The sequence below is a fragment of the Musa acuminata genome, chromosome BXJ1-8 (assembly GCF_036884655.1).
Source record: "Musa acuminata AAA Group cultivar baxijiao chromosome BXJ1-8, Cavendish_Baxijiao_AAA, whole genome shotgun sequence".
In the NCBI taxonomy this organism is placed as follows: Eukaryota; Viridiplantae; Streptophyta; class Magnoliopsida; order Zingiberales; family Musaceae; genus Musa; species Musa acuminata.
This window is the reverse complement of record NC_088334.1, coordinates 3,426,255-3,447,228: the sequence shown is the minus strand read 5'-3', so window position 1 is coordinate 3,447,228 and position 20,974 is coordinate 3,426,255. Positions and strand designations below refer to the sequence as shown.

General features: G+C 39.5%; 3 protein-coding genes and 1 long non-coding RNA gene across 6 annotated transcripts; all 4 read left to right on the top strand.

Annotated features, from left to right (window-relative positions):
• The first annotated feature begins 3,048 nt into the window (after positions 1-3,048).
• On the top strand, positions 3,049-7,231 carry LOC135588916 (uncharacterized). 2 transcript variants are annotated; one of them, XR_010476522.1, is made up of 6 exons: positions 3,049-3,429; positions 3,682-3,753; positions 5,640-5,858; positions 5,960-6,112; positions 6,334-6,547; positions 6,651-7,231. It is a non-coding gene; the product is annotated as an uncharacterized LOC135588916 (long non-coding RNA). The 2 variants fall into 2 exon arrangements; XR_010476521.1 differs by having other exon boundaries at positions 6,234-6,547.
• A 749-nt stretch (positions 7,232-7,980) lies between these two features.
• On the top strand, positions 7,981-10,263 carry LOC135588914 (putative axial regulator YABBY 2). The gene is made up of 6 exons (XM_065081254.1): positions 7,981-8,199; positions 8,724-8,846; positions 9,385-9,502; positions 9,710-9,755; positions 9,842-9,917; positions 10,075-10,263. The coding sequence occupies exons 1-6, from the start codon at positions 8,131-8,133 to the stop codon at positions 10,132-10,134; spliced, it is 492 nt and encodes a 163-aa protein (XP_064937326.1). The 5' UTR covers positions 7,981-8,130; the 3' UTR covers positions 10,135-10,263.
• A 1,143-nt stretch (positions 10,264-11,406) lies between these two features.
• LOC103993841 (protein STRICTOSIDINE SYNTHASE-LIKE 3) lies at positions 11,407-15,050 on the top strand. The gene is made up of 4 exons (XM_009414040.3): positions 11,407-11,806; positions 12,580-12,855; positions 14,212-14,379; positions 14,455-15,050. The coding sequence occupies exons 1-4, from the start codon at positions 11,475-11,477 to the stop codon at positions 14,846-14,848; spliced, it is 1,170 nt and encodes a 389-aa protein (XP_009412315.2). The 5' UTR covers positions 11,407-11,474; the 3' UTR covers positions 14,849-15,050.
• A 1,333-nt stretch (positions 15,051-16,383) lies between these two features.
• Positions 16,384-20,794, top strand: LOC135680704 (protein WVD2-like 4). 2 transcript variants are annotated; one of them, XM_065194826.1, is made up of 10 exons: positions 16,387-16,693; positions 17,006-17,286; positions 17,377-17,581; positions 17,663-17,733; positions 17,864-17,907; positions 18,361-18,438; positions 18,519-18,600; positions 18,681-18,752; positions 18,848-18,958; positions 20,155-20,794. In XM_065194826.1, exons 2-10 carry the CDS (start codon positions 17,044-17,046, stop codon positions 20,584-20,586), a joined length of 1,338 nt encoding a protein of 445 aa, XP_065050898.1. In that variant the 5' UTR covers positions 16,387-16,693; positions 17,006-17,043; the 3' UTR covers positions 20,587-20,794. The 2 variants fall into 2 exon arrangements, with proteins under 2 accessions (XP_065050897.1, XP_065050898.1); XM_065194825.1 differs by having other exon boundaries at positions 16,384-16,693; positions 17,377-17,733.
• Positions 20,795-20,974: the final 180 nt, after the last annotated feature.

The window sequence follows — 20,974 nt, the reverse complement described above, 5'->3', positions numbered from 1 at the left end:
AGACTAAAGATGACTTGAATGACATATGATAACCGCGTGTCAACTATTAGTAACTATTAGTAAATTTTCTATCATTTGTCCCCTCATGAAGGCGTGTTTCGAGGCTCTTAAAAAAGTATTAGCACATTCCCATAGACAGTGCCAAAAATATTGAGGAAAAATATCGTTGACGTCCTAGTCAGCCTGATATGATACTTATCCGTATGCATAGAGTTGTCCTAGGTGAAAAGCACCTATTCTCAAGATGAAAATATCGTGCTCTCGAGATGAAAATTTTGTGCTCCCAAAGTGTTATCTATACAAAGATCGAAGTCGAAAAAGACTTCCTGAGCTAATCTCTCTGATGTTCAAGTTAGTAATCCAAGATTCATAAATATGAGCTCGAATAGTTTGAGAAAGACGAGGGTTCTTTCCCTTTTCCTTGTTTAGGATGTGTTTTTATATCTTAAAAATATCTTTTTTTATCTTGAAAGAGAGGAAGGAAGTTTGTGATATCTTTTGCCTTCCTTGTTATAAAGAAAAGAGAATACAATTTAGGATTTACTTCCTTATCATAAAAAAAGAAAAAAAAGTTTCTAATTGTTTTCATTGTCATAATGAACGAGAATGAAGCTTGTATTTTTTGCTTTGAATTTTTATACACGTATAAGCAGATGGAGGATAACTTGGTTGACACGTGATGACCCGTGTCAACTATTGATGAATTTTCTATCATTATCCCCTTTCGAAAGTATGATTCGAGACTCTTGAAAAAAATATTAGTATCTTCATCATCGATAACACATCGACCTCATATGATACTTTTTCCAGCACTATCCAACCTAGGCTTCATCACTCTAAATTCCTAAAATAAAAAATCTCAAAGTTTATTTTTTAAACGATTGCTTGCTTTTTTTAATTTTATTTTTGTAAACCATCTATTATTTTTTAAAAATATAAAATTATCCTTGGCCTCAATCGTCACCTCTATCGAAGCAAGAGGTGAAGGACAAGGACAGAGTCTTCGAGGGAATGCTCTAACAGCATAAGAGATAACAATGAGGAGTTTACAATAAGGCCTCACAATAATAGAGGTAACTTACAATATACCACGACATAATAAGATTGATAAGTACCGATGACGACAGGATAAGATTGATAAGTACCGATGAAAGATGGAGAAGACTAAGATGAAAATAAAAATTATAATCAAAATAAGAAACGCTATACAAAATTTGCTAACACAATCAATAGGAGAGAGATGAGGGATAATCTCATCTTTTAGAAAAATAAAAATAAATAACATTCTATTTTATGAAAATAAAATAAAATTTTAAAGATTTTTTTAAGAAAATTATCCAAAACTATATTAAGATTAGAAGCGCATGCCACCATCTCCTCTCCTTATGTAGTTTCGCAAAATTTGGCAACAGCAATCCGATTGTTCTTAAGAAAAAATAATAATAAATAACTAATAATAGATTATAGAATTTTTCTTAATAGAATATTTCGCTGGACAGAGTAGAGAGATATCGAGGGACATATGAATACAATTAAGCTTCTTCAGTAATTACTTTTCTATCTCTTTTCTAACAATAACCTCGTACTCCTCAAAAGAGTTTACGAGCTTAACAATATCAGTAATTACTTTTAAAGATAATTAATTCTAGAAAGACAAACCACTTGCGATATTCAAAATGACAAACAACACTTTATTCTCCCTAACAATCCAAAAGATAACCATTTTTCATAAAATTTTAGTTAAGGAAAAAAAATTCTTATTCCATTTTTTTCATTACTAAAATGGTTTAATAGTTTATTATAACAGTGCAGTCTTTTTTTTAAAATTAATTTAGGGAGTAAAATTAGTAATATTTTTTTATTTGTTCTTATCGATGAGTTACTATATATATATATATATATATATATATATATATATATATATATATATATATATATATATATATATATATATATATATATATATATATATATATATATATAATGATAAACTAAACTAAACTAATATCTTTAAAAATATATAAGTTGAAATTTCAAACTTTTGACCTTTACATTTTTTTATTATAAATTAGTCTGATAAACCATCATCAGATTAATATTCAAAGTGATTCAAATTTAGTGAAAGGAATACTATCTTAGAATAATATACATAGAGAATAATTAAAGTAAACTGACTTATAAGTTTGACTAGCATATCATAATCATCCTTTCACTTTTAATATAAGCATTAGGTGCATTATAAATTAGGCCATTAACCAATTCACACAAGCCACAAGGAGTGTTCATGCTAAGTCAAGTCAATCTTTAATGGATCATAATATATCATCACATTAATTGGTCCAAGCATGGCCTTCTCCTTTCCCATTACCAACCCAAATTTGTGGTTCCACTCCTTGCCTTGTGTTCCCTGTATTGTGTCCTCTCTTCTCAAGTCAAAATTATCATTTTATTGGTCAAAATACACTGTTGATATGAAGAAGCTGAGATATGGTTGCATAAATATCTACGGAGCTTCTTTTCTTGATTTAGTGGAGCTCCTTTTCTTGATTTAATTGACTCATGAATCTTTAATTTGAGAAAAATGAGGTTTTCTTCTAGTCAGTGAACTGAGGCGTTGTGGTCGATGGGTCAGCACGACTTAGTCCATGAGTCGATATTGAGAGTTTATGATCGATTGACTTAGCAGGGGTGTGATGCGGTGTGGGGAAGTTCAAAATATGTCTCATCACTCGTATTTTCACTAAGTTGATGATTCTGAAATTTATATGTTCACATGCATGCAAATATGCCATTATTAATTTTACATAAAATCACTAAAAACTATAAGCATTAATAATAATAATAATTTCAGTAAAAATAATAAATTCTTACATATAAATAATTATAAAATTCCTTTTTCTTGTTCTTCTTCTATTCTTTCTGTGCACCCAACAATATCTCGTTGCTTCAAGATTCGCATTTTCTGTTCATCATCTGATGTTGATCCTGATTCTGCTTTCAAATCCAGGCGGCTCTTCCGGTCCCCTCTTCCTGAATCGATAACAAACACCTCCCTCCCTCCCTCTCGCTTCCGCCGCCGACGATCGCCAATGGAAGCGGCCGACCTCGTTCCTTTCCTCGACGCTAATCGCGTTCCGGCTCCCCGATTCTTGACGTCGTCTGGGATGCGGATGCGTTCTTACCGTGGTTTGTTTCTGTTTAGGCGGTGGGGAAAGGTGCAAGAATCCGATCGGGAGACGGTGAAAACACTGGTGGCCGTCCATCGACGACCTTTGACCACGATTGGACCGAATCCGATCTTGTCTTCAGCTTTCAGCGTGGCAGCGATTCGAGCCAGGTTGATGTTGAGGCCGAAGGGGTTTCTAGCTGCAGCTAATCGGCCGCGATATGCGGCCGCGGGCCATCAGATGGTGTTGCTGCAGAAGCAGGGTATCTTTTTCCCTTTCTTGTTATTCGATCAAATGCGTGCCGCTTGATATGATATGCCTTTTTCCCCTTTAATCCTAATAATGTGTCGTCAACCTCTCGATGTTTCTCTATTGTTTATTTTATTTGTCACATACAACAAAGTCTATGAGTTGTTCTTTCAATTGGTTAATCTAAATGTGAGTGCATTATGTTATTTGAACTACTCCAAATCAACACATACTGAGCAATTATTTTCTTAATTATGTATGATAGGATAGGAATGATGATGCTAATTGGAAATGAAGAATAGTGGAAGCTCATGTTCATGGGAAGACTCTGCAGATGGTGAGAGCCATCTTGCTATGATATCATATAGACTATAAACTATTTGTGTTCTTATTTGAAGATAGTTGGATGCTTTTGCTGCACAGCTAGAAATCATTAGTTAGCTCAATCATGTTATGATATTGGATTTCTAGCTATCCATGCAATTGTTATATTTGTCAAAACGATTATCTAACTGTAATGCTCTTATTGTTTCGCGTTGATTGCGTCATCCATTGCTCTGTAGTTGACCTAATGTGCTCTGGATTTTGACAAGTTCTATATAAAGGCTCTCGGTCTATCACATATGCTTTCCTTTAAACAAACTGTATATATAACCACAGGGAGAAGTCTATGATTGCAGCTTTCTTCTTCTTAAGCTAATTAAGAGTTCGGGAATTTGATGCCGAGGAAACCATATAGTGCCTGTTAAAAAACCAGGGTTGGTGTATTAATGCCTTGAAACTGCTTGGATTTGAATATATGTTATGTGACCTATGGTAGTAAAGAAAAAGAATCGTATCATGCCTTTTAATCTGAATACTGATTATAATTGGATATCACACTCAAAGAATTTAGTTTGCAAATCATTTTATTCACAAATTTTAGATTGCATTGTCAAATATAACAAATTCTAAATTGCCCATAATTTTTAGTATACTTGTCTCTCTTCCTCTTATATAGTGGTTTGCGCTTTGCAAAGGAATGTTAAGTGTCATGTTGCATGCTCAAGCATATGGCACCTATATAATAATCAAACTGTTTCATGGTAGAACTAAGATGATCTTTTTCTTGAGGTTAGAAGGTATCTACGTTCATGGAAATTGTTTCAACTTCTCGTATGTTTGACTTGTTTCCTTGAATGCTTAAGATTGATATGCCTATTCATGGCAGATATAAGCTACTATCTCATTATTGTCTGCGCATCTCTCTTGTCGGTAACAATCAAAGAACTCAAACTCGAAGGCTTGGTAGGAGTTGCTCTTGGTCAAGTACACGTGATGGCCCAACTCTCCTGGATGGGATTTGTCGATGTGATTGATTGGTGTATAAAATTGAATGTGCCTACTATTAGTTACTTGGTGTAGGTATACTCTACAATGTGATTAAGACCTACTTACAAGTAATTAGTGGATCTATTGGATCATGACATTAGTGTTAGAGGGACTTAGGGTCTGGAAATGTAGCTTGCTTCTTTGGGGGAAGACTTGAAACATGGAACACCACTTACATTTCAGGTTTCATAGGCTTCATCCCCATTTTTAATCTTTTTTTTCTTCAATATGTCTCTCTATGGAAAAATTCATTGACTAGAAATTTGTTGACTCAGCTATTGGCTTTTTCTTTGTGTTCTGTGTTCTTTCCACTAACACCTTAAGTCATGATGAGTTTAGCACTTAATTTTCTTACATCTCCATTTTTAGTCTTTTTTTTACGAATTCATCGCTATGAAAAAAAATTCATTAACTAGAAATTCATTAAATCATCTTTTGGCTTAAGCTATGATGACTTTAGCACCATTTTTGTTGCACTCTTTTTGGGCTTTTTTATTTCACCAACCATGCTTCCTGGCCCCTATTACTTTTTGCCAAGCTGCCTCATCCAAGGTAATTTGACAACCATAAAATAGTTCATCTTTTGGGAAATTTCTATACTTATTATAAGCAACAGTTACACATTTGAATCCATGCTGAGAGATGATGCACATACGAGCTTCGATGATCAGACCGTAAAGTAAAATAGCATGAAGTATTTTTTGGTAGGCAGTCACTGTTCCAGTGCTTTGGGTACGGGGAGGTGAACTCACAATAAGCTGAAGCCCAGAAACCCAAATCCTTCTGCAGCCATGAAATAGTAGTCTATTCCTTTTTTTTATCTGGACTAACAAAGTTATTTCCTTGCTGTAGCTTTGAAGCAAGAAAGCTGGTTGTCTGCCGGAAGAGACGGTCACATGGTAAATAGACACTGAACCTGTTCCCGGTTACTCAAATTCCAATGAAATGTTACAATGGACATGGAGTGTAACATCAGAGAGACTGGAGCATACTCTGTTCCCTGGAGCCCCCATGCATCCGAGAAGCCAATAATTTCCTGATGCATCTGTTCAGGCCCGACAACACCGATAGGTTTGAAAGAAATACATGGTCACACCGCAGCGAGAATTTAATTATGTCAGAGTCCTTATCCCGCACTGTTATATGCTGATGCCTGTTATGCTTGACGCTAGGAATATCACGTGGAGTTTGATGAGCTTTCTGGGCCTGTTGCCTTCATCACCTTCCCTGTCACCTGCTTCTACTGTGTCTTCGATCGATGCGGCCACCGACGCGTCGCCCTTTTTTCTTGATTTAAACGATGAATGCGGCTTCTTTGAGATAAGGTGAGTTACTGAAATTTCTTTACCCTGGAGATTCGTGATGCGCGGATCAAGCAGAACGATGGTTTGATTCAAATTTCAAAGACCCTGCCTTCACCCACTGTTCTTGTAATTTTATTCGCAGAGGCCTTGTTGGACTGCATACAGTTTGATCCTGTTCCTAGTTTGTCAACATCTCTTAGTGGCCCGATAAACATGTAAGTCTATGATGCATGGTGTTGCAGGACTATGGTAACATCTGAAGGAGGAGCGAGGACTCTGTCCACAACCTCTACCTTATCTACAGATCTCTGAGGTCATGTCATCGCAGAGTTTCTCCTAATAAAAACAATGTGGTAGCCTCTGAAATCTGGAACTCTGCAGTGGCCGTATATGGCACCATTTACCTGCTCCATGTGGTTTCCACAATGCTTGACAGCCATTAGCACAGACCACACTGTAAGTTCACTCGAAACACTTTGCTAACTGTGCTGTAAGTTCATTCCAAAGATACTAACTGTTTGTTTTCTGCTACGGACGAAAACATTTTCTGTTTCCAAAGACGGGGACTGATCTTAAAGGTTGCCATATATTGGAAGAAAAATGAAGTCTCATCTGTTCTGTCAATAATTGCAAACAGATCTGTGGAGCCAAGACATCTAATCTGATGGGACATCTCATAAGTAGAAGCATATGCTTGTCAGTAGTATCAGCTTGTTCTATATATTCTCTTTCCCCAGCAGCTTCAACATGATATATGGTGGTGGGGACGTTAGTCCAAAAAAAGAAATATGTGCCAATAATGCATACATGTCTGATGTGTATAAGCTTGACTAGGTCCTAAATCAGTCTTGTTTGCTAACATGGGAGACGGCATCAGAGGAAAGCAGAACACAAAATAAGAACAAGGTGGTGTGGAAGCTTAGCAGATCAAAAACCTGCAATTGGAAATGAGTGGTGAAAGCTTTTTGATGCCTCGGTGAGCTGTTCAAAATGTCACTGTCGAAAGGTATTTAGCAAAATCTTGCTATTTGTTTTGCACGTAATTTTGGACTGTAGCTACGAAAAGTCTTTCTGGTCCGGCGTGCTGGAGTGGTAGTCTGAATGAATATTTTGTTTCCTTGCAGTGGTAATTGAAATCAATCGGAGTGATGGACTTGAATTCCTCACTGCTTGATGGGAGTGAATATATGGTTGCATGCTCGAATTTTTACTACAACAATAATTATTGATAAGAGTAAAGAAGAAAACATTAAATTGGCAATGAGGTGAGTGTGGATCAGCAAAATCTATAGATGTATTGGGTTCTGTCGTAATAATTTCTAGAATTACTGGACACCCATTTTAAATATTTATTAAACTAAGAAAAAGTAAGAATGTCTAAAATGACAGTAAGGTTTTTTCTCATTTGAGAAAATCTATCCATTTAAAATAAATTTCAAATGAATTTATGAATCAATTTATTTATTTATAATAATATAAACAGCTTGACATCAATGGGAATAATTTTCAGATTTAGAACAATCAGCCAGCCTAATAGCTCTGCTGGTGGACTGCTAACCACTGGAGTTCATTAGATTTCTATCTTTCTGCTGCACACTGCCTCCAAGTGTCCATCAAACTGTTCTCTGTGGTTATCCATCCTTGGTGCCATTTTGATCTATGGTGATTTACCGCTTCTTCTCTGCTTGTTTACATTCCTTTGCTATCATCACATGTCGGAGCTACAGGAAGAGAGAGAGAGAGAGAGAGAGAGAGAGAGAGCAGCAGATTCCCACCCACCCGTTCCCTCTCATCATAACATCCCTTCTGACTCATCTGCCACACTCTCTCATTCGACAGCCAACTCAACCTGCACCCTGTGCACCGATCACTCCTTTCCCATATACCCAATTTGGAGAGATCCAACCCTGGCCTTCTCCTTTCTTTTCCTTCCCGTGAACGCAAAGAAAGGCTGAAGAACTCTTCTGAGTGATCCTACAGACGATCTCCGCCCCTCTCGTAGCATATGCCCCAAGATTCCCCAGCCTCGGCGATCGGAGATGTCGGACCATGTCTTGCCTGAGCAAGTTTGCTACGTCAATTGCAGCTTCTGCAACACTACTCTACTGGTATACGTTGCACCTCTCTCTCTCTCTCTCTCTCTCTCTCAGTTTCTAGTGGTACTACATGTCTAGGCATCGGACTAGTTGTTGCTCAACCATCTCACAAAGTAATGAATCGAGTTGCCAAGTCCATCTCGATGAACATTCTTCTTCCTTCGAGATGCCTTTTGAGTTCTTCGCACTATCCTGAAGGGGTCGATCAACACAGAACTGAACCAGAAATCTACCTAAATCATCGGAAACCCTAAGTCGAGTGTGGATATTGCTCTCTCTTTGCTTCTTCCATTTCCTGTGGCAGGAGACGCCCGCCGTCTTGCCACTTCACCACCGCAAAGCTCCTTTCGTTAACAGCACTCTCGCCACCACCGGATCACCATACAAACTGTTCTTGTCACTGCTTGAAGCTGAATGTTATTTGTCTCATCTTTGCCACTTCTAATTACTAATCAGAACAGTTGGGAACTTCTTCCGATGTAAGATCGACACAAACACTGGAAGTCAGTCAGTGTTGCTTTTCTTTGTTGACGCAGGTTAATGTCCCCGGAAGCAACTCATCCAATGTTGTGGCAGTGAGATGTGAACTTTGTGCTAATCTACTGTCCGTGAATCTGCTGGAAGCATTGCTCGGAAAACTCCCACTTCAGAGTCTTCAGGTTGAAATCCTCCCTTCTTTTCTTGATTTCAAGATTACTCTTCCACTGCTATTGAATTGAATTTTCACTGACAAGATCTCTATGACATCAACACCTTGTTCTTGTTTGTGTATATATCGAACTCGAATCGAGTGTAAATGACAATTTAGACACTTGGAGACGAATAAAACTTGACAACAAGGGTTGACTTTTGCATGTTCACAGAGCACCTCATCAAGTCTGCATGCATACATATACATGCATAACTTGAATGTTAGAACATGGAACCTAAATAAAATCTGACTTATATAATTTCAGCTGTTATATGATCGATTTGCTGATATTGATTTGAAACTATCGCTTGACCTATGCCAAAAAAAGATTACATCTCCTATGATTAGCCTTTCTTAGTCTATTACATAATCATTCGATCTCTTCTAACTATAATATCTATATGTTTGCTTAAAACATGTTCATAGTTTTTCCTCATTTTATCTTCAACCGAGATTATGTTTTACTGTAATTTGTTTTTATTGTTTGAGGAATTACTTAAGTGCAGAATCACAACACTGCGACTCGACACCATCGCATGGATTGCGAATCTTCTTCCATATGCACCAGCTTATCAGCAATGAACTCAGTGGACCATGTTCAACAGCAGATGCAGCTCATCCAACGTAAGCTTTTCTGTGACATGTTATTGTTTTACATCTATCTATCCATCTATCTATCTCTAGTTTCTCACACTAACTCCATTTTCTACATGCACAAACTCTATTTTCTTACTTCATCTTGTTGAGGTCCCAACCAAAGACTAAGATGACTAACCTCAGTGCTCATATACCTGCAAATATGGTGTCTTCTTGTATGTTTACTGTGAGCAGCAACAGAGAAGCGTCGTGTTCCTTCTGCCTATAACAGGTTCATCAAGTAAGTGTCCCTACAAATGTTGCTCGATAATTCGATGTCGTTCTTATTAACGTCGATAACGATGTTTAGATTTCTCCTTTATATAGAGAGGAGATACGTCGGCTGAAGACGAAAAATCCCAACATTAGCCACAAGGAAGCTTTCAGCACGGCAGCCAAAAATGTGAGTATGTGTACAAAGAATGCATCAAATATTGATGTTCCAAATGGGGAGCAATGATTTACGTTAGTCTACTCGATTAAAGCAGCAGATTCCATGAAAATTTAGCTACATAAGATAAAGCATCGGAGCATAAATTTCTGCTATCATTCCATTGCAGTGGGCTCATTTCCCGGAAATCCATTGTGGGCTATCGATCAAAGGCAACAAGCAAGTTTAGTTTCGAGGCCAATGCTGCCGAGCGAAGCACAGTGTGTGTTCTCGTGGTCTGTTCCAAATGATGTTCTTCTTGTAGACAGACTTAGATCGTCCCTTCTTTTCAATAAGCATGCTTGCCTTCATGCAGTTCCATCTTCTGTGCTTTGCTGTCATAGAGAACTAACAGATGACGATGTGAAGGTTGGGCTTCTTTAGCAGATGCCTTCTGTTTGCGACTGCAGGAAATAGAAAGCGGACCATTGCAGGGAAGAGTGCAGTTGTATGATCTAAATGGCCAGATGAAGAAGGTTTTGCTCCATATAGAAGAGGAGAAAGAAAAGAAGCCAAATCCTATACTAAGATTACACACTCTGCTATATAATGATAAAGAGTATACCATTAGAGAGAAGCAAAAGTAACACTAGCAGTGGATGTTGGAGCAGATTTGGTCATATTTGGGTGTCAAAAAGAATGATCGACATCGTCTTCGTGGGGTTAGAGAACGCGTCATAGAATCAATTATCATCCTACGGGACTTCTTCGTCTTCGTGCGGTTCCAGACGGGCCATGAACGCCACCTGCGTCCTCCCCGGTGGTGGTAGCTAGAACCCACGTCGATGCCACCTTCCCCACCTCTCGTTCCCACCTACCACCACCCATATAAAGCACCGAAAGCGTCGGTCTCGTCAACGACCAACCTCGCTCTGAAGTCGTATCTGCCACCCAAAATCTTGACCGGTTGACTCCCGCTGCGACAGCTCCAAGGCGTTCGACGCCTACCCTTACATTCTTGACCTCCAAGACTCGGAGATTGCAACCTGCCCGTCTACAATATAATAGAAAACGAGAAGGACCTTCCCCGAGCACACCACCTGTTAGCTCAAATTCCAACGAGAATACAAACACCTCCCGTTCGCATGCCGTCCGGAGACACAACTTTATGCTTCTTTTCATTCTTTTAAAGGTATTTTACATATATACCCTTGGCAAGGTAAAAAAAAACATTTTCCTCTCAATTTTAATGCAACATTTATCATTATGCTGACGTTTAAATGACGGGGGATTAAGTATTAAACGTAGCCACTGTTATATATATATATATATATATATATATATATATATATATATATATATATATATATATATATATGAGCTAATTTTTAATACAAAATTCGAAAATTTGAAGAAGGCTATTGAGAGGATATTATGGGAATTTTAGAAAAGGGTTTGGACTTTATTGTCTTTCTGTTTTCTTACCCTTGTTTACATGCTTGCTTGCGCTTTAGAGATAAAAAGGCAGTGAGGCTCGAACACCGAGGCAATCGAGACATCCGCCGCGAGGAGACAAGAGAAGCCGCGACGATGGCGGCGGCGGCGGTTGTGATCGGCGGAGTAGTCCTCCTGGTGGCTCTTTACTGCGGGTTGGACCCCTTCGGCCACAGCCCCATGGCGGCGTTCCCGGGCTTCGAGGTGTACCCCATAGAGGTGCCGTCCTGGTCGGAGCTCCCCACGGCGCGGGACGCCGAGGACCGGCTCCAGAGGGCGGAGATCAAGTTCCTCAACCAGGTCCAGGGCCCGGAGAGCGTCGCCTTCGACCCCCAGGGGCGGGGGCCCTACACCGGCGTCGCCGACGGCCGGGTGGTCTTCTGGGACGGAGAGTCATGGTCCGATTTCGCATACACGTCTCCCAACAGGTATGGTTTCGTCTCACTCTCGATCTATGTAACGACGATAAAAAGGTGCGACTTTTGTGGTCTGATCACATCGATGGCTCGGTAAGAGAGACCTTGGAAAGGTCTGTCCTTTCCCTGTATTGGGTTTTGCCTGCTTGATTTGCAAGCCATTCATTCCGTAACCCATAAGATATAGGAGAAATTTTCTCCCGGTAAAGCCTGGCCACAAGGCTAGGAAATAGAAAGCAAAGTGGTAAAGGTGATGGCTTATCCCTATCTTTCTGATTCTTGTAGACCTTGGATACCATCATGATATATGTTATCCCGGGGACAGATGAATGCACTTTTATCTCAGCAAAAGCTTAAAAGTTCCATTTTTAACCAGCATATGGCACAGTCTTTAAAGATTTAGACTGGAAATTACTGCACCTGGGCACTTGATATTTTAAGAACTACTCTGAGGAGAACTCATTGGCTTGTAATTAGTGTGACTTACCACAAAGTCTTTAATTTTTATGATTCCATAGCAATTTTGTGACATCACCAGTTTATATGAGAAAAGGCAATCGAAATCCATTTCAGAGTTCTGCTTCAGTAGACTGAAGAAAGAACATCTGGTTTGAAGGATCTCTTTTATTTTTTTTTCATTGAATTTACACAAAGACAAACAACAGAAAGATGATAGTATTGATGCTCATGAACATCTGCAGATGCCTCTGTAAATTGCTATAACCCCATTGAGTATGTGCTGGTGACTGACTGACTTATTGTTATCTGTCATCTGGTGTTGATAGGTCCGAGATATGTAACCCAAAGCCATCACCTTTGAGTTACTTAAAGAATGAGCATATCTGTGGGCGACCATTAGGACTTCGATTTGACAAGAAAACTGGAGAATTGTATATTGCTGATGCCTATTTTGGGTTGCTCAAGGTAGGCCCGGAAGGTGGCTTGGCTACACCAGTAACTACTGAAGCAGAAGGAATACCATTAAAATTCACCAACGACCTGGATATAGATGAGGATGGAAGCATATATTTCACAGACAGCAGCACCAATTACCAGAGGAGGTATTTCTTCTTTAGGCTCCTGAATAACACTGTTTCTAAAAAAAATGCAGAACCTTTATTGATAATATCAGAAATGTTACGGTTTGCTTTTGTGTCATCTTATTTCGGTTTGGCTTCATGTTTAATGTTCAATGGAGTTTTATATTAGATTATAACAGACATGTAAACTGTGTTTCTGCTCTATTGAGTTTGTATTCTTGTAGGAGCTTACAGATTTTAGTTCACAAAAATCAATTAGATTATTGTTGCCCTTGTTAAATTTTCTTTTTCTGCTTAATTTAATCGGGCTTGTGTTCTGTTTTTGGTGCTTGATGTTCAAACTTTAAAGCAAGGATTGGAGGTTTATTGTGTAAATGCTGTTTCCCTATAGAAATGTTCATCTTATTAGCATGCGGTATGTTGTGTGATTCTTTCTGATACTGCTGTGTGAAACAGAATGATAAAAGTCGAACATGTTAGCCATGGCTGGTTCATCATTCTCAGTCTATAAAAAATGAAGACTTCTCCTTCATTTGATAAACCTCAGTGCAAACATGCTTTGTCGCTTGAGAAGCAGTAGGCATTGGAGCCAAAGCTTTTTCAAAGCTGCAACATCAAAGTCACTCAACATCTGGGAAATCTTCTCATATTCCATCAAAGTTTACCCTCCCTCGATTTAAGCTGTCCATCTAATCTAATGCTACCTTTAACTTCTCTATCATCTTGGTAATATGCCAGTGCTTGTGTTATCTTTTCAATAAAACAATATTAAAATTCTTGATTATTGTGAACAAACTACACCCAAAAGTAAGTTATTCTCGCAAAGTTACATTAGTTTTGTAACTGGTGTTCTGTATTTGTCTAGCTTTATACATTTAGTTAGTGTGCCTTTCATGTTCTGTTACTTACGCATGTAGCAAACAAGCAGCTTTTGGGATAATAAACATTAAGGAATAATTCAGAAAGACAAAAATGCACATATTGTATTCAATCTGGTTGCTAAAATAATGTTTATAGACTCTAGATTTCATTCTATTGTGTATATGGAACTAAGCAGCCACCATATATCAACATAAATAAGCAAGAAATATGACACTATTTTTATCTATAATGTGATGTTATTTCTCATGAAAGACAAGGAAATAAAGTATCCTTTGCTATGCAATCCAAGTAACGAGCCAAAACTGGTATGTGGTTATTGGTTACTCTAATTCATTTCCTTGGAAGTGATGTCAACCTCCTGAAAACTAGCTTTCAAACATGACTATGCTTCATCTGTTAGTAAATGTAGATAGACATGACAAGCTTCGTACTCTATTTAGATTCATTGTAACAAAAGAATATGTGGCCATTATAAATCTTGAAATTGTCCTCCAGGAACTTTATGCAACTAGTTTTCACCGGAGAGCCTTCAGGAAGGCTATTAAAATACAACCCTGTTATGAAAGAAACAACAGTGCTACTTCGGGGTCTTCAATTCCCCAATGGTGTCACTTTAAGCAAGGATGGATCCTTCTTTTTGTTCTGTGAAGGATCACGTGGCAGGTTGGCATCCGCACGTTAACTCTTGTAGCCCTTTAAGCTAAATGTTTCTTATGCGGTATGCATTTTATTTTACAGATTGAGTAGATACTGGCTGAAGGGTGAAAAGGCGGGAACCTCGGATGTTTTTGCCGTCCTTCCAGGCTTCCCTGACAATGTGAGGACTAACGAGAAGGGTGAATTCTGGGTGGCAATCCATTGTCGCCTTAGTATGTATACACATCTCACGAGTCGGCATTTCCGGTTGAGAAAGTTTCTGTTAAAGCTCCCCATTCCTGCAAAATATCATTTCCTGTTGCAAATCGGAGGCAGACCGCATGCTGTGATCATCAAGTACAGTCCAGACGGGGAGTTGCTGGAGATTTTGGAGGATAGCCAAGGCAAGGTGGTCAGAGCAGTGAGTGAAGTGGAGGAGAAGGATGGGAAACTTTGGATAGGATCTGTGCTTATGCCGTTCATCGCCGTTTACTGATCATTCCTGAACCACATGCCCACTTTTGTTTTCGGAAACCATATGGTCGGCAGCCGTTTGAAACCTACACACTTGCTGTGACATGTAAGCAGATGTATAGTGACTAGCGCGATATAAGTTTCTGCTTATTGTTCCGAACAATTTGATGTATCGCCGGTTGCAGGTTAATAATCATCTGGTTAGGTTTTGGTTTGGTTGATGACGACTTCGGTGGTCTCATTTTCCTTGCATTTGGGATCTGCATTTAATGCACCTGGTTTTCTTTTCTCATCTTCTTCAAGCTTTCCTTCATCTGTAATGCTGTGAAACCAGGGTTTGGTTATTTCTGTGGAGATGAGCTTACTTCCGTACCAAATGCAATGAATCAAATTCGATGTGTCTATCCAGTCTCAAGGCGATGACTCTTAATTCGTGATAACTACAGCACTCTACCAGTCGGAGACAACCCATGTTCCGATCGATCTAACGAGAAAACTCGATCCTTCCTTGATATGCCGTGGAATACGGTCGTCCGACATTGACCATGTAGTCCGCAGGTCCACCCATTTGGTTGTCATATCGTGAAGCTTCGCTGCTCCTTTATGCAATCCTTGACCTGCATCCGCCTGTTTGTCTCGAGTCCGCCCAAAACCAGTGGATGTGGATGAGATTTGGAGAACAGGACACAGCTGAGAACCCATCATTTATCTGCTACGCCAGTCACTGTAAGATGATCAATTGTACATATAGCAGGAACAATAATGTGCGTTAGGGATGGCAGCAATGGTCTTTCCTGCTCCTGGATCAAGCGCAACCACCGAGTCGCTGCCGCGCATTTTCTCGAACACGATGTGGGCGAACGGGAGCAGAGCATGTGGGGAGCCGTCGGACGCACCGACAGTAGAGCGTGCGGCCGATAACGTGGTGCGTCGTTGTCTCATGGACGGTCGCGATCTCGGCAGGGGACGACGTGGGCCGAGCTGTGCCTCCCCCCCTTTCGTACCGATGACGGGACACACTGCAGCTTACCTTAAGCATTGATTGGCTAAACCGATAAATCCCAATTGGGTCCCGCTTTGCTGCCTCCAATGACAGAGCGAGTGACGGTCGGGATGGGTGACTTCGGTGCGACTCCAATTACAAGTCGCCTGCGCGGAGGGCAACTCGTCACCCGCCTGATGGAGCGGCGGGATGATTGGTGTCCTTCCGACGGCCGTGATCTTTCCACGTCACTCACCAGTCCCAAGCCAGCTCATGCTTGCCAACCTCGATCGTAACCGTCCGATCTTACCACCAAATAGATCTAGCTCGTTCATGTTTTGCGATGATCAAACCGTCCATCGGTAGCGTTGCACGTTCTCCCACCATTGGGCCCCATAGGACGAAACTACCCTCTCCGGGCTTGCGACTTTATTGTATTTAATTGAAGTTTCGGGGAAATTGTAGGGGTATTTTAGTAACAACACGTTGCAATTCGGCAAATGAGGCTCGGTATTCATCTTTAGTTTGAAAAAAATAGGCCGTCCCACATTTCGTCCTCTTCTTAGCGAGATAGAGAGAGAGAGAGAGAGAGAGAGAGAGTGAGCGAGGAGAGGAGGGGAGGTGGTGGTGGTGGTGGTGGTGGTTGCGAAGCGGAGGGCGACGACGCCGAATCTAGGGTTTTCCGGAGAGAGGGCCAAATCGAGATTCCCGCGCCAGAACCCATCGATTCCGAAGCGGAGAGGGCAATCGACGTCCTTGATTCGAATTCCCGCGTTCTGATCTCGCCGAGCCAGTCCGGATCACCGCCGCTCCTCGCTCGTACGCGGATCTGTCGACGCCCTTCTGATCCGTTGCTCAGACTCCACCTCGACCGGATCCCTGCAGGTAAGGCGTAATCTCCTGCTCTTGCTCGTGATCTTCTGCTCCTTACTCGTCGAATTGTTTAAGGGGGGTTTGGATCTCGACTCCGAAGGAGAATTCGTTATAAATCCTTCCAGAATGTTGATGGTTTCCTCATGGTGTAGTGTAGTAGGATTAGGCGTGAGATCATGGGTTGTAGTGTTCTGGGCGATGCATTTACGAAAGGATTGAAGACGAAGTAGGACCGAATCAGATTTACCTTTGTCAATTTCAGATTTATAGTGTTGCTTCAGTTATTGCTACATATAAGGATGTTCTTGAATTGTACTATTGCAGCGTTAAATTTCTAGATTGTGGTAGATTTCCATTGTAAGATGGAATCTGGTGATGGAATCGAGCTGGAACTTAATAAAGGGTCAGTGGAGAAAGCTCCCGAGAACAATGGATTCAGTTCACATATAAACAAGGAGAATGAAGTTATTGAGAATGGTGCTGATGCTGTTCATGCCGATGGTGGTTCCGAAGGTGCGTCAAAGGTTGAAGTCATCAATTCTGCCGGGGACAAGGATGGAGACACTGTATCTGCCACCGAGAACAAAGCATCTAATCCTTCCAAGGTAATTCTCTTTGTATTTTCATCGGCCTCTTTTCCACAAGTCAGACAGTAATGTTGAATGGAAGATGTGCTGCCACACATTTTTGCGCAGAAGGGTGAAGCTGATGTTAATAATCGATCGAGGAAGACACAGAAAAGTCCTCGTGTTCTGAATGGTTCCGCCATTGAATCTCAGAAGAAAAAGAATGTTCTGTCACAGAGTGTCTCATTTCCTTCTAGAGGGTCTCTTGCTAATAATTTCCGCTCAATTACAACTTCTACAAGGCAGACTAAAGTTGCATCATTAATTACAAATGGTACAGTCTCTTCTTTCTTCGTGTTCTGTTATTTCAACAAATTACCTTTTCCCCTGCTAAATGTTACAATCGGACCCTTAGGTGATCTTGCTGCCAAGCTTTCTGCTTTGACTGCTGTACCAAGTGTTCGGAGAACATCTGTGAGTCTGAAGGTAGGTGGATAATTGATCTTTTCTAGAACAAGTAACTTAAGTGTCAAGGACTATTGTTTGACTGATAGTGAACTGTGGGCTGTTTTTTGCTGATCCTTTTTAACTAATTGCTCAACACTAATCCGTGAAGACTGGTTCTGCCGAGGCAAATGGCACTTCTGCCGAATCTGCCCAGTAAGCTCCCTGTATCTTCTGCAAGTTTAGCAAAGCTTTTTCCGTCACACTCTTGAAGTAAAATGCTTATGATGCATTATCATACATGCTTAATGATGGTTATATGAATTTTGGAATTTGCATCAATTTTTGTTAAATGGCACGCATCATTGCATGCATTTTACAAGGTGAATGCAAAGTTCAGAGAAAAATTCTGGTATTTGACAAGTCCAATGCCATTTCACATCTAAGGAACGACTTTCATATGCAATCATCAGACACAAAAAAACATTAGCTTTATTCATCATATTGCTTCACCTGTGGCTGAAGTTGTATGCCATGTTTTATATTTAAAGTCTGTGTCTTATATTTGATGTCTGACCTACAATTGCTTGACGATACTTTCGATAAGAGTGACTTCACCATGTAAGTTAAATTATTTTCATTTTTGATGCAATTAACATGGCATAACAGGTCAAATGGTAGTAAAACAAAGCCCTTGAAACATGCATTGCCAGCAAAAAAGGATGATGATACCCACTCCACAGCCTCGTAATGTCTCTTTCTTAACCATTATCATTTTCTTACATGCCATGGTATTTTGTTTGAGGTGTATGCTATGTTTATTCCAGAAGTTCAACACCACATGCAAGAAAGAGTATTGGCAATGCTTTTAATTTTAGGTTGGATGAGCGTGCTGAGAAACGTAAAGAGGTTAGCAGATCCACTTTTAATTTTTTTTTCAAACACCTTTTCAATGTTGCAACTTTAACCAAATTTTATTGCCTTTTCAGTTTTTTACGAAACTTGAAGAGAAGAATCATGCAAAGGAACTGGAAAAGACTAACTTGCAGGCAAAATCTAAGGTAGTCCTTTCGCTGAAGTCTGAAAATTTTACTTGTCCTTCGTGAAAGCTTTTGCAGACTGAATGTGAACTAAGTTCTCTAGAAAATATAATTAGGAGAGTCAAGAGGCTGAGATCAGACAGCTGAGAAAGAGCTTGACCTTTAAAGCCACTCCAATGCCAACCTTTTATCAGGAACCTGGTCCTCCTAAAGTTGAATTAAAGAAGGTACTATTCTTTCATATTTTGCTATATGAAGTGTCACTGATTCATTAATAGATTTGAATAACATAGTTTATAGTTGGTGATATTATTATTGTAGTTAAATAAACAGCCTGCCTGAACATTGTCTTCTAATAGGTGATTTTCTAATATTTTTGTGCACCATATTTGTTTTAAAAGGATATTTGGGCCTCCTCATCTGCTTAAGTATCCATCATCAAGATAGATCTCTGCATAGTTGTAGCTCGGTAGTTTTAGCTTCTTTGTTCTTTACAGTTGCCTTCCGATTCAGGCTCTTCTGCATCAATTTCTTATAGGATTATCTGCCTACCATGGTGTGTTGTTTATGAAATTTTCTTTTTTTAAGTGACTTCTTGCATTATCATCTTACAACAACAGTGCATCATTTTGTTTATTTCTTAATAATCTGGTATTCTGATTGGGTACGTTGATGCTTGTTATCCATATTAAAATGCACTGATGTAATGAAAACACAAATAAAATGATACACTTTACATTGGTTCAAAATAAATAAAAAAAATGACCATAATATCAACATTACATCTTTATGCATTGATTAATGTGTTGTCTTCTATTTGAGCTTTCTGCATCTTAGTACAGTAAAATTTTGTAGATTGAGTTAATTACTCAAGGCACTAATATTGACAGTAAAATTTCCACTATAAGCTGCAGGAACTTAATATTCAAGAACACAATGAGCAAGGTAAAATTTTTTTTTTCTTCAACAAGCTTTCATATCCAAATCTAGTTTGGGCACAGTGTTTAACTTATGTAATCACTTAAACAATAAAAAAAAACTTCAAATTTTCTCCTCATATTTCACATTTCTATTTAACTTGTATGGACATTAGGTATTTCATTTTCTTTTCATTTAGGCTATATTATGTGCATTGGGGAAGAAAAATCAGTTTCACTTCTTCAAGATTCACAAAATCAGGTTTGCTAGAGGTTATGGTTACTTTTTCCTAGCTGATGGTGAAGTTCTTCAATTTTTTTCTGGTTTTTCTTTTCACTTTGGTTTCTTTCCAAATCATTGTTAAAAATAATGTGTAAGGCATATGATTTGCAGATGATGTATAGTTCTTCAGTTTCGCGTGCTTTGTTTCCTGCACGACATATGTCCGGATTTGTCTTTCCTGGGAGAAAATAAATCCTGCTGCTAATTATTGGTCGTGTTACAGGTCCCACCAACACGTGCAAGGTCGCCAAAGCTTGGGCGTCGGAAGCCATCTGTTACTGCTGCAGACGGTCCCTCAGAAGCTGGCAACACTCGTGAGGGCCCACACCCTATATCCAGTTTAACCAAACCGAATGAGGGTTCAGAAAGCAGCAAGGGGAATGCAATAGCTTCAAAGAACTCAAAGAAAAAGTCTCTTGCAAAACTTCCATCACAAAAGTTAAAGACCACCAAACTCGACTCAGAATCAGTTATGACGCCCAAAACCGAGGAGATCAATGCAGGAAACAGCGATAACAGACCAACAGAAGTCTCTGCCGAAACAAACACCGAAGCGGAACTAGCATCTGCCGATGACAGAGTTGAGGAAAATAAAACAATTGCTAATCTTCTAGAAACTGATATCGGACCCAGTGAAGTTTCGGTACAAGGTTAAAACACAAGCCTACCGTCCTATGTATTAGTCTTTGTGTCCTTTTTGTGAATAGAATTCGTGCTGCTTGGAGAGTATGCTGCTGCTGCTTTATGTTTGCGCATTTTCTTGGTCTGAAGTAGATATTGTTTTGTGAGACATTATTAGGTCATGTATATTTGTCCAACTCTTTTGCAGTTTGATCTATGGTAACCCTCGTCCAATGAACCAATGGAGTGACCCTTTGACATTATTTGGTGGAGATAGCAAAGGTTATCCATAGTCAGGGTTGCTTTTGGGTTCGATCAGATGCTAAGTTTGCTCATATTTTTTCTTTTTTTTTTTTCTTGCAATGCACGGTTTGTTGCTTGAGATTTGCTTGATCTCTGTGAAACACTTTGCTTTGGCCCAC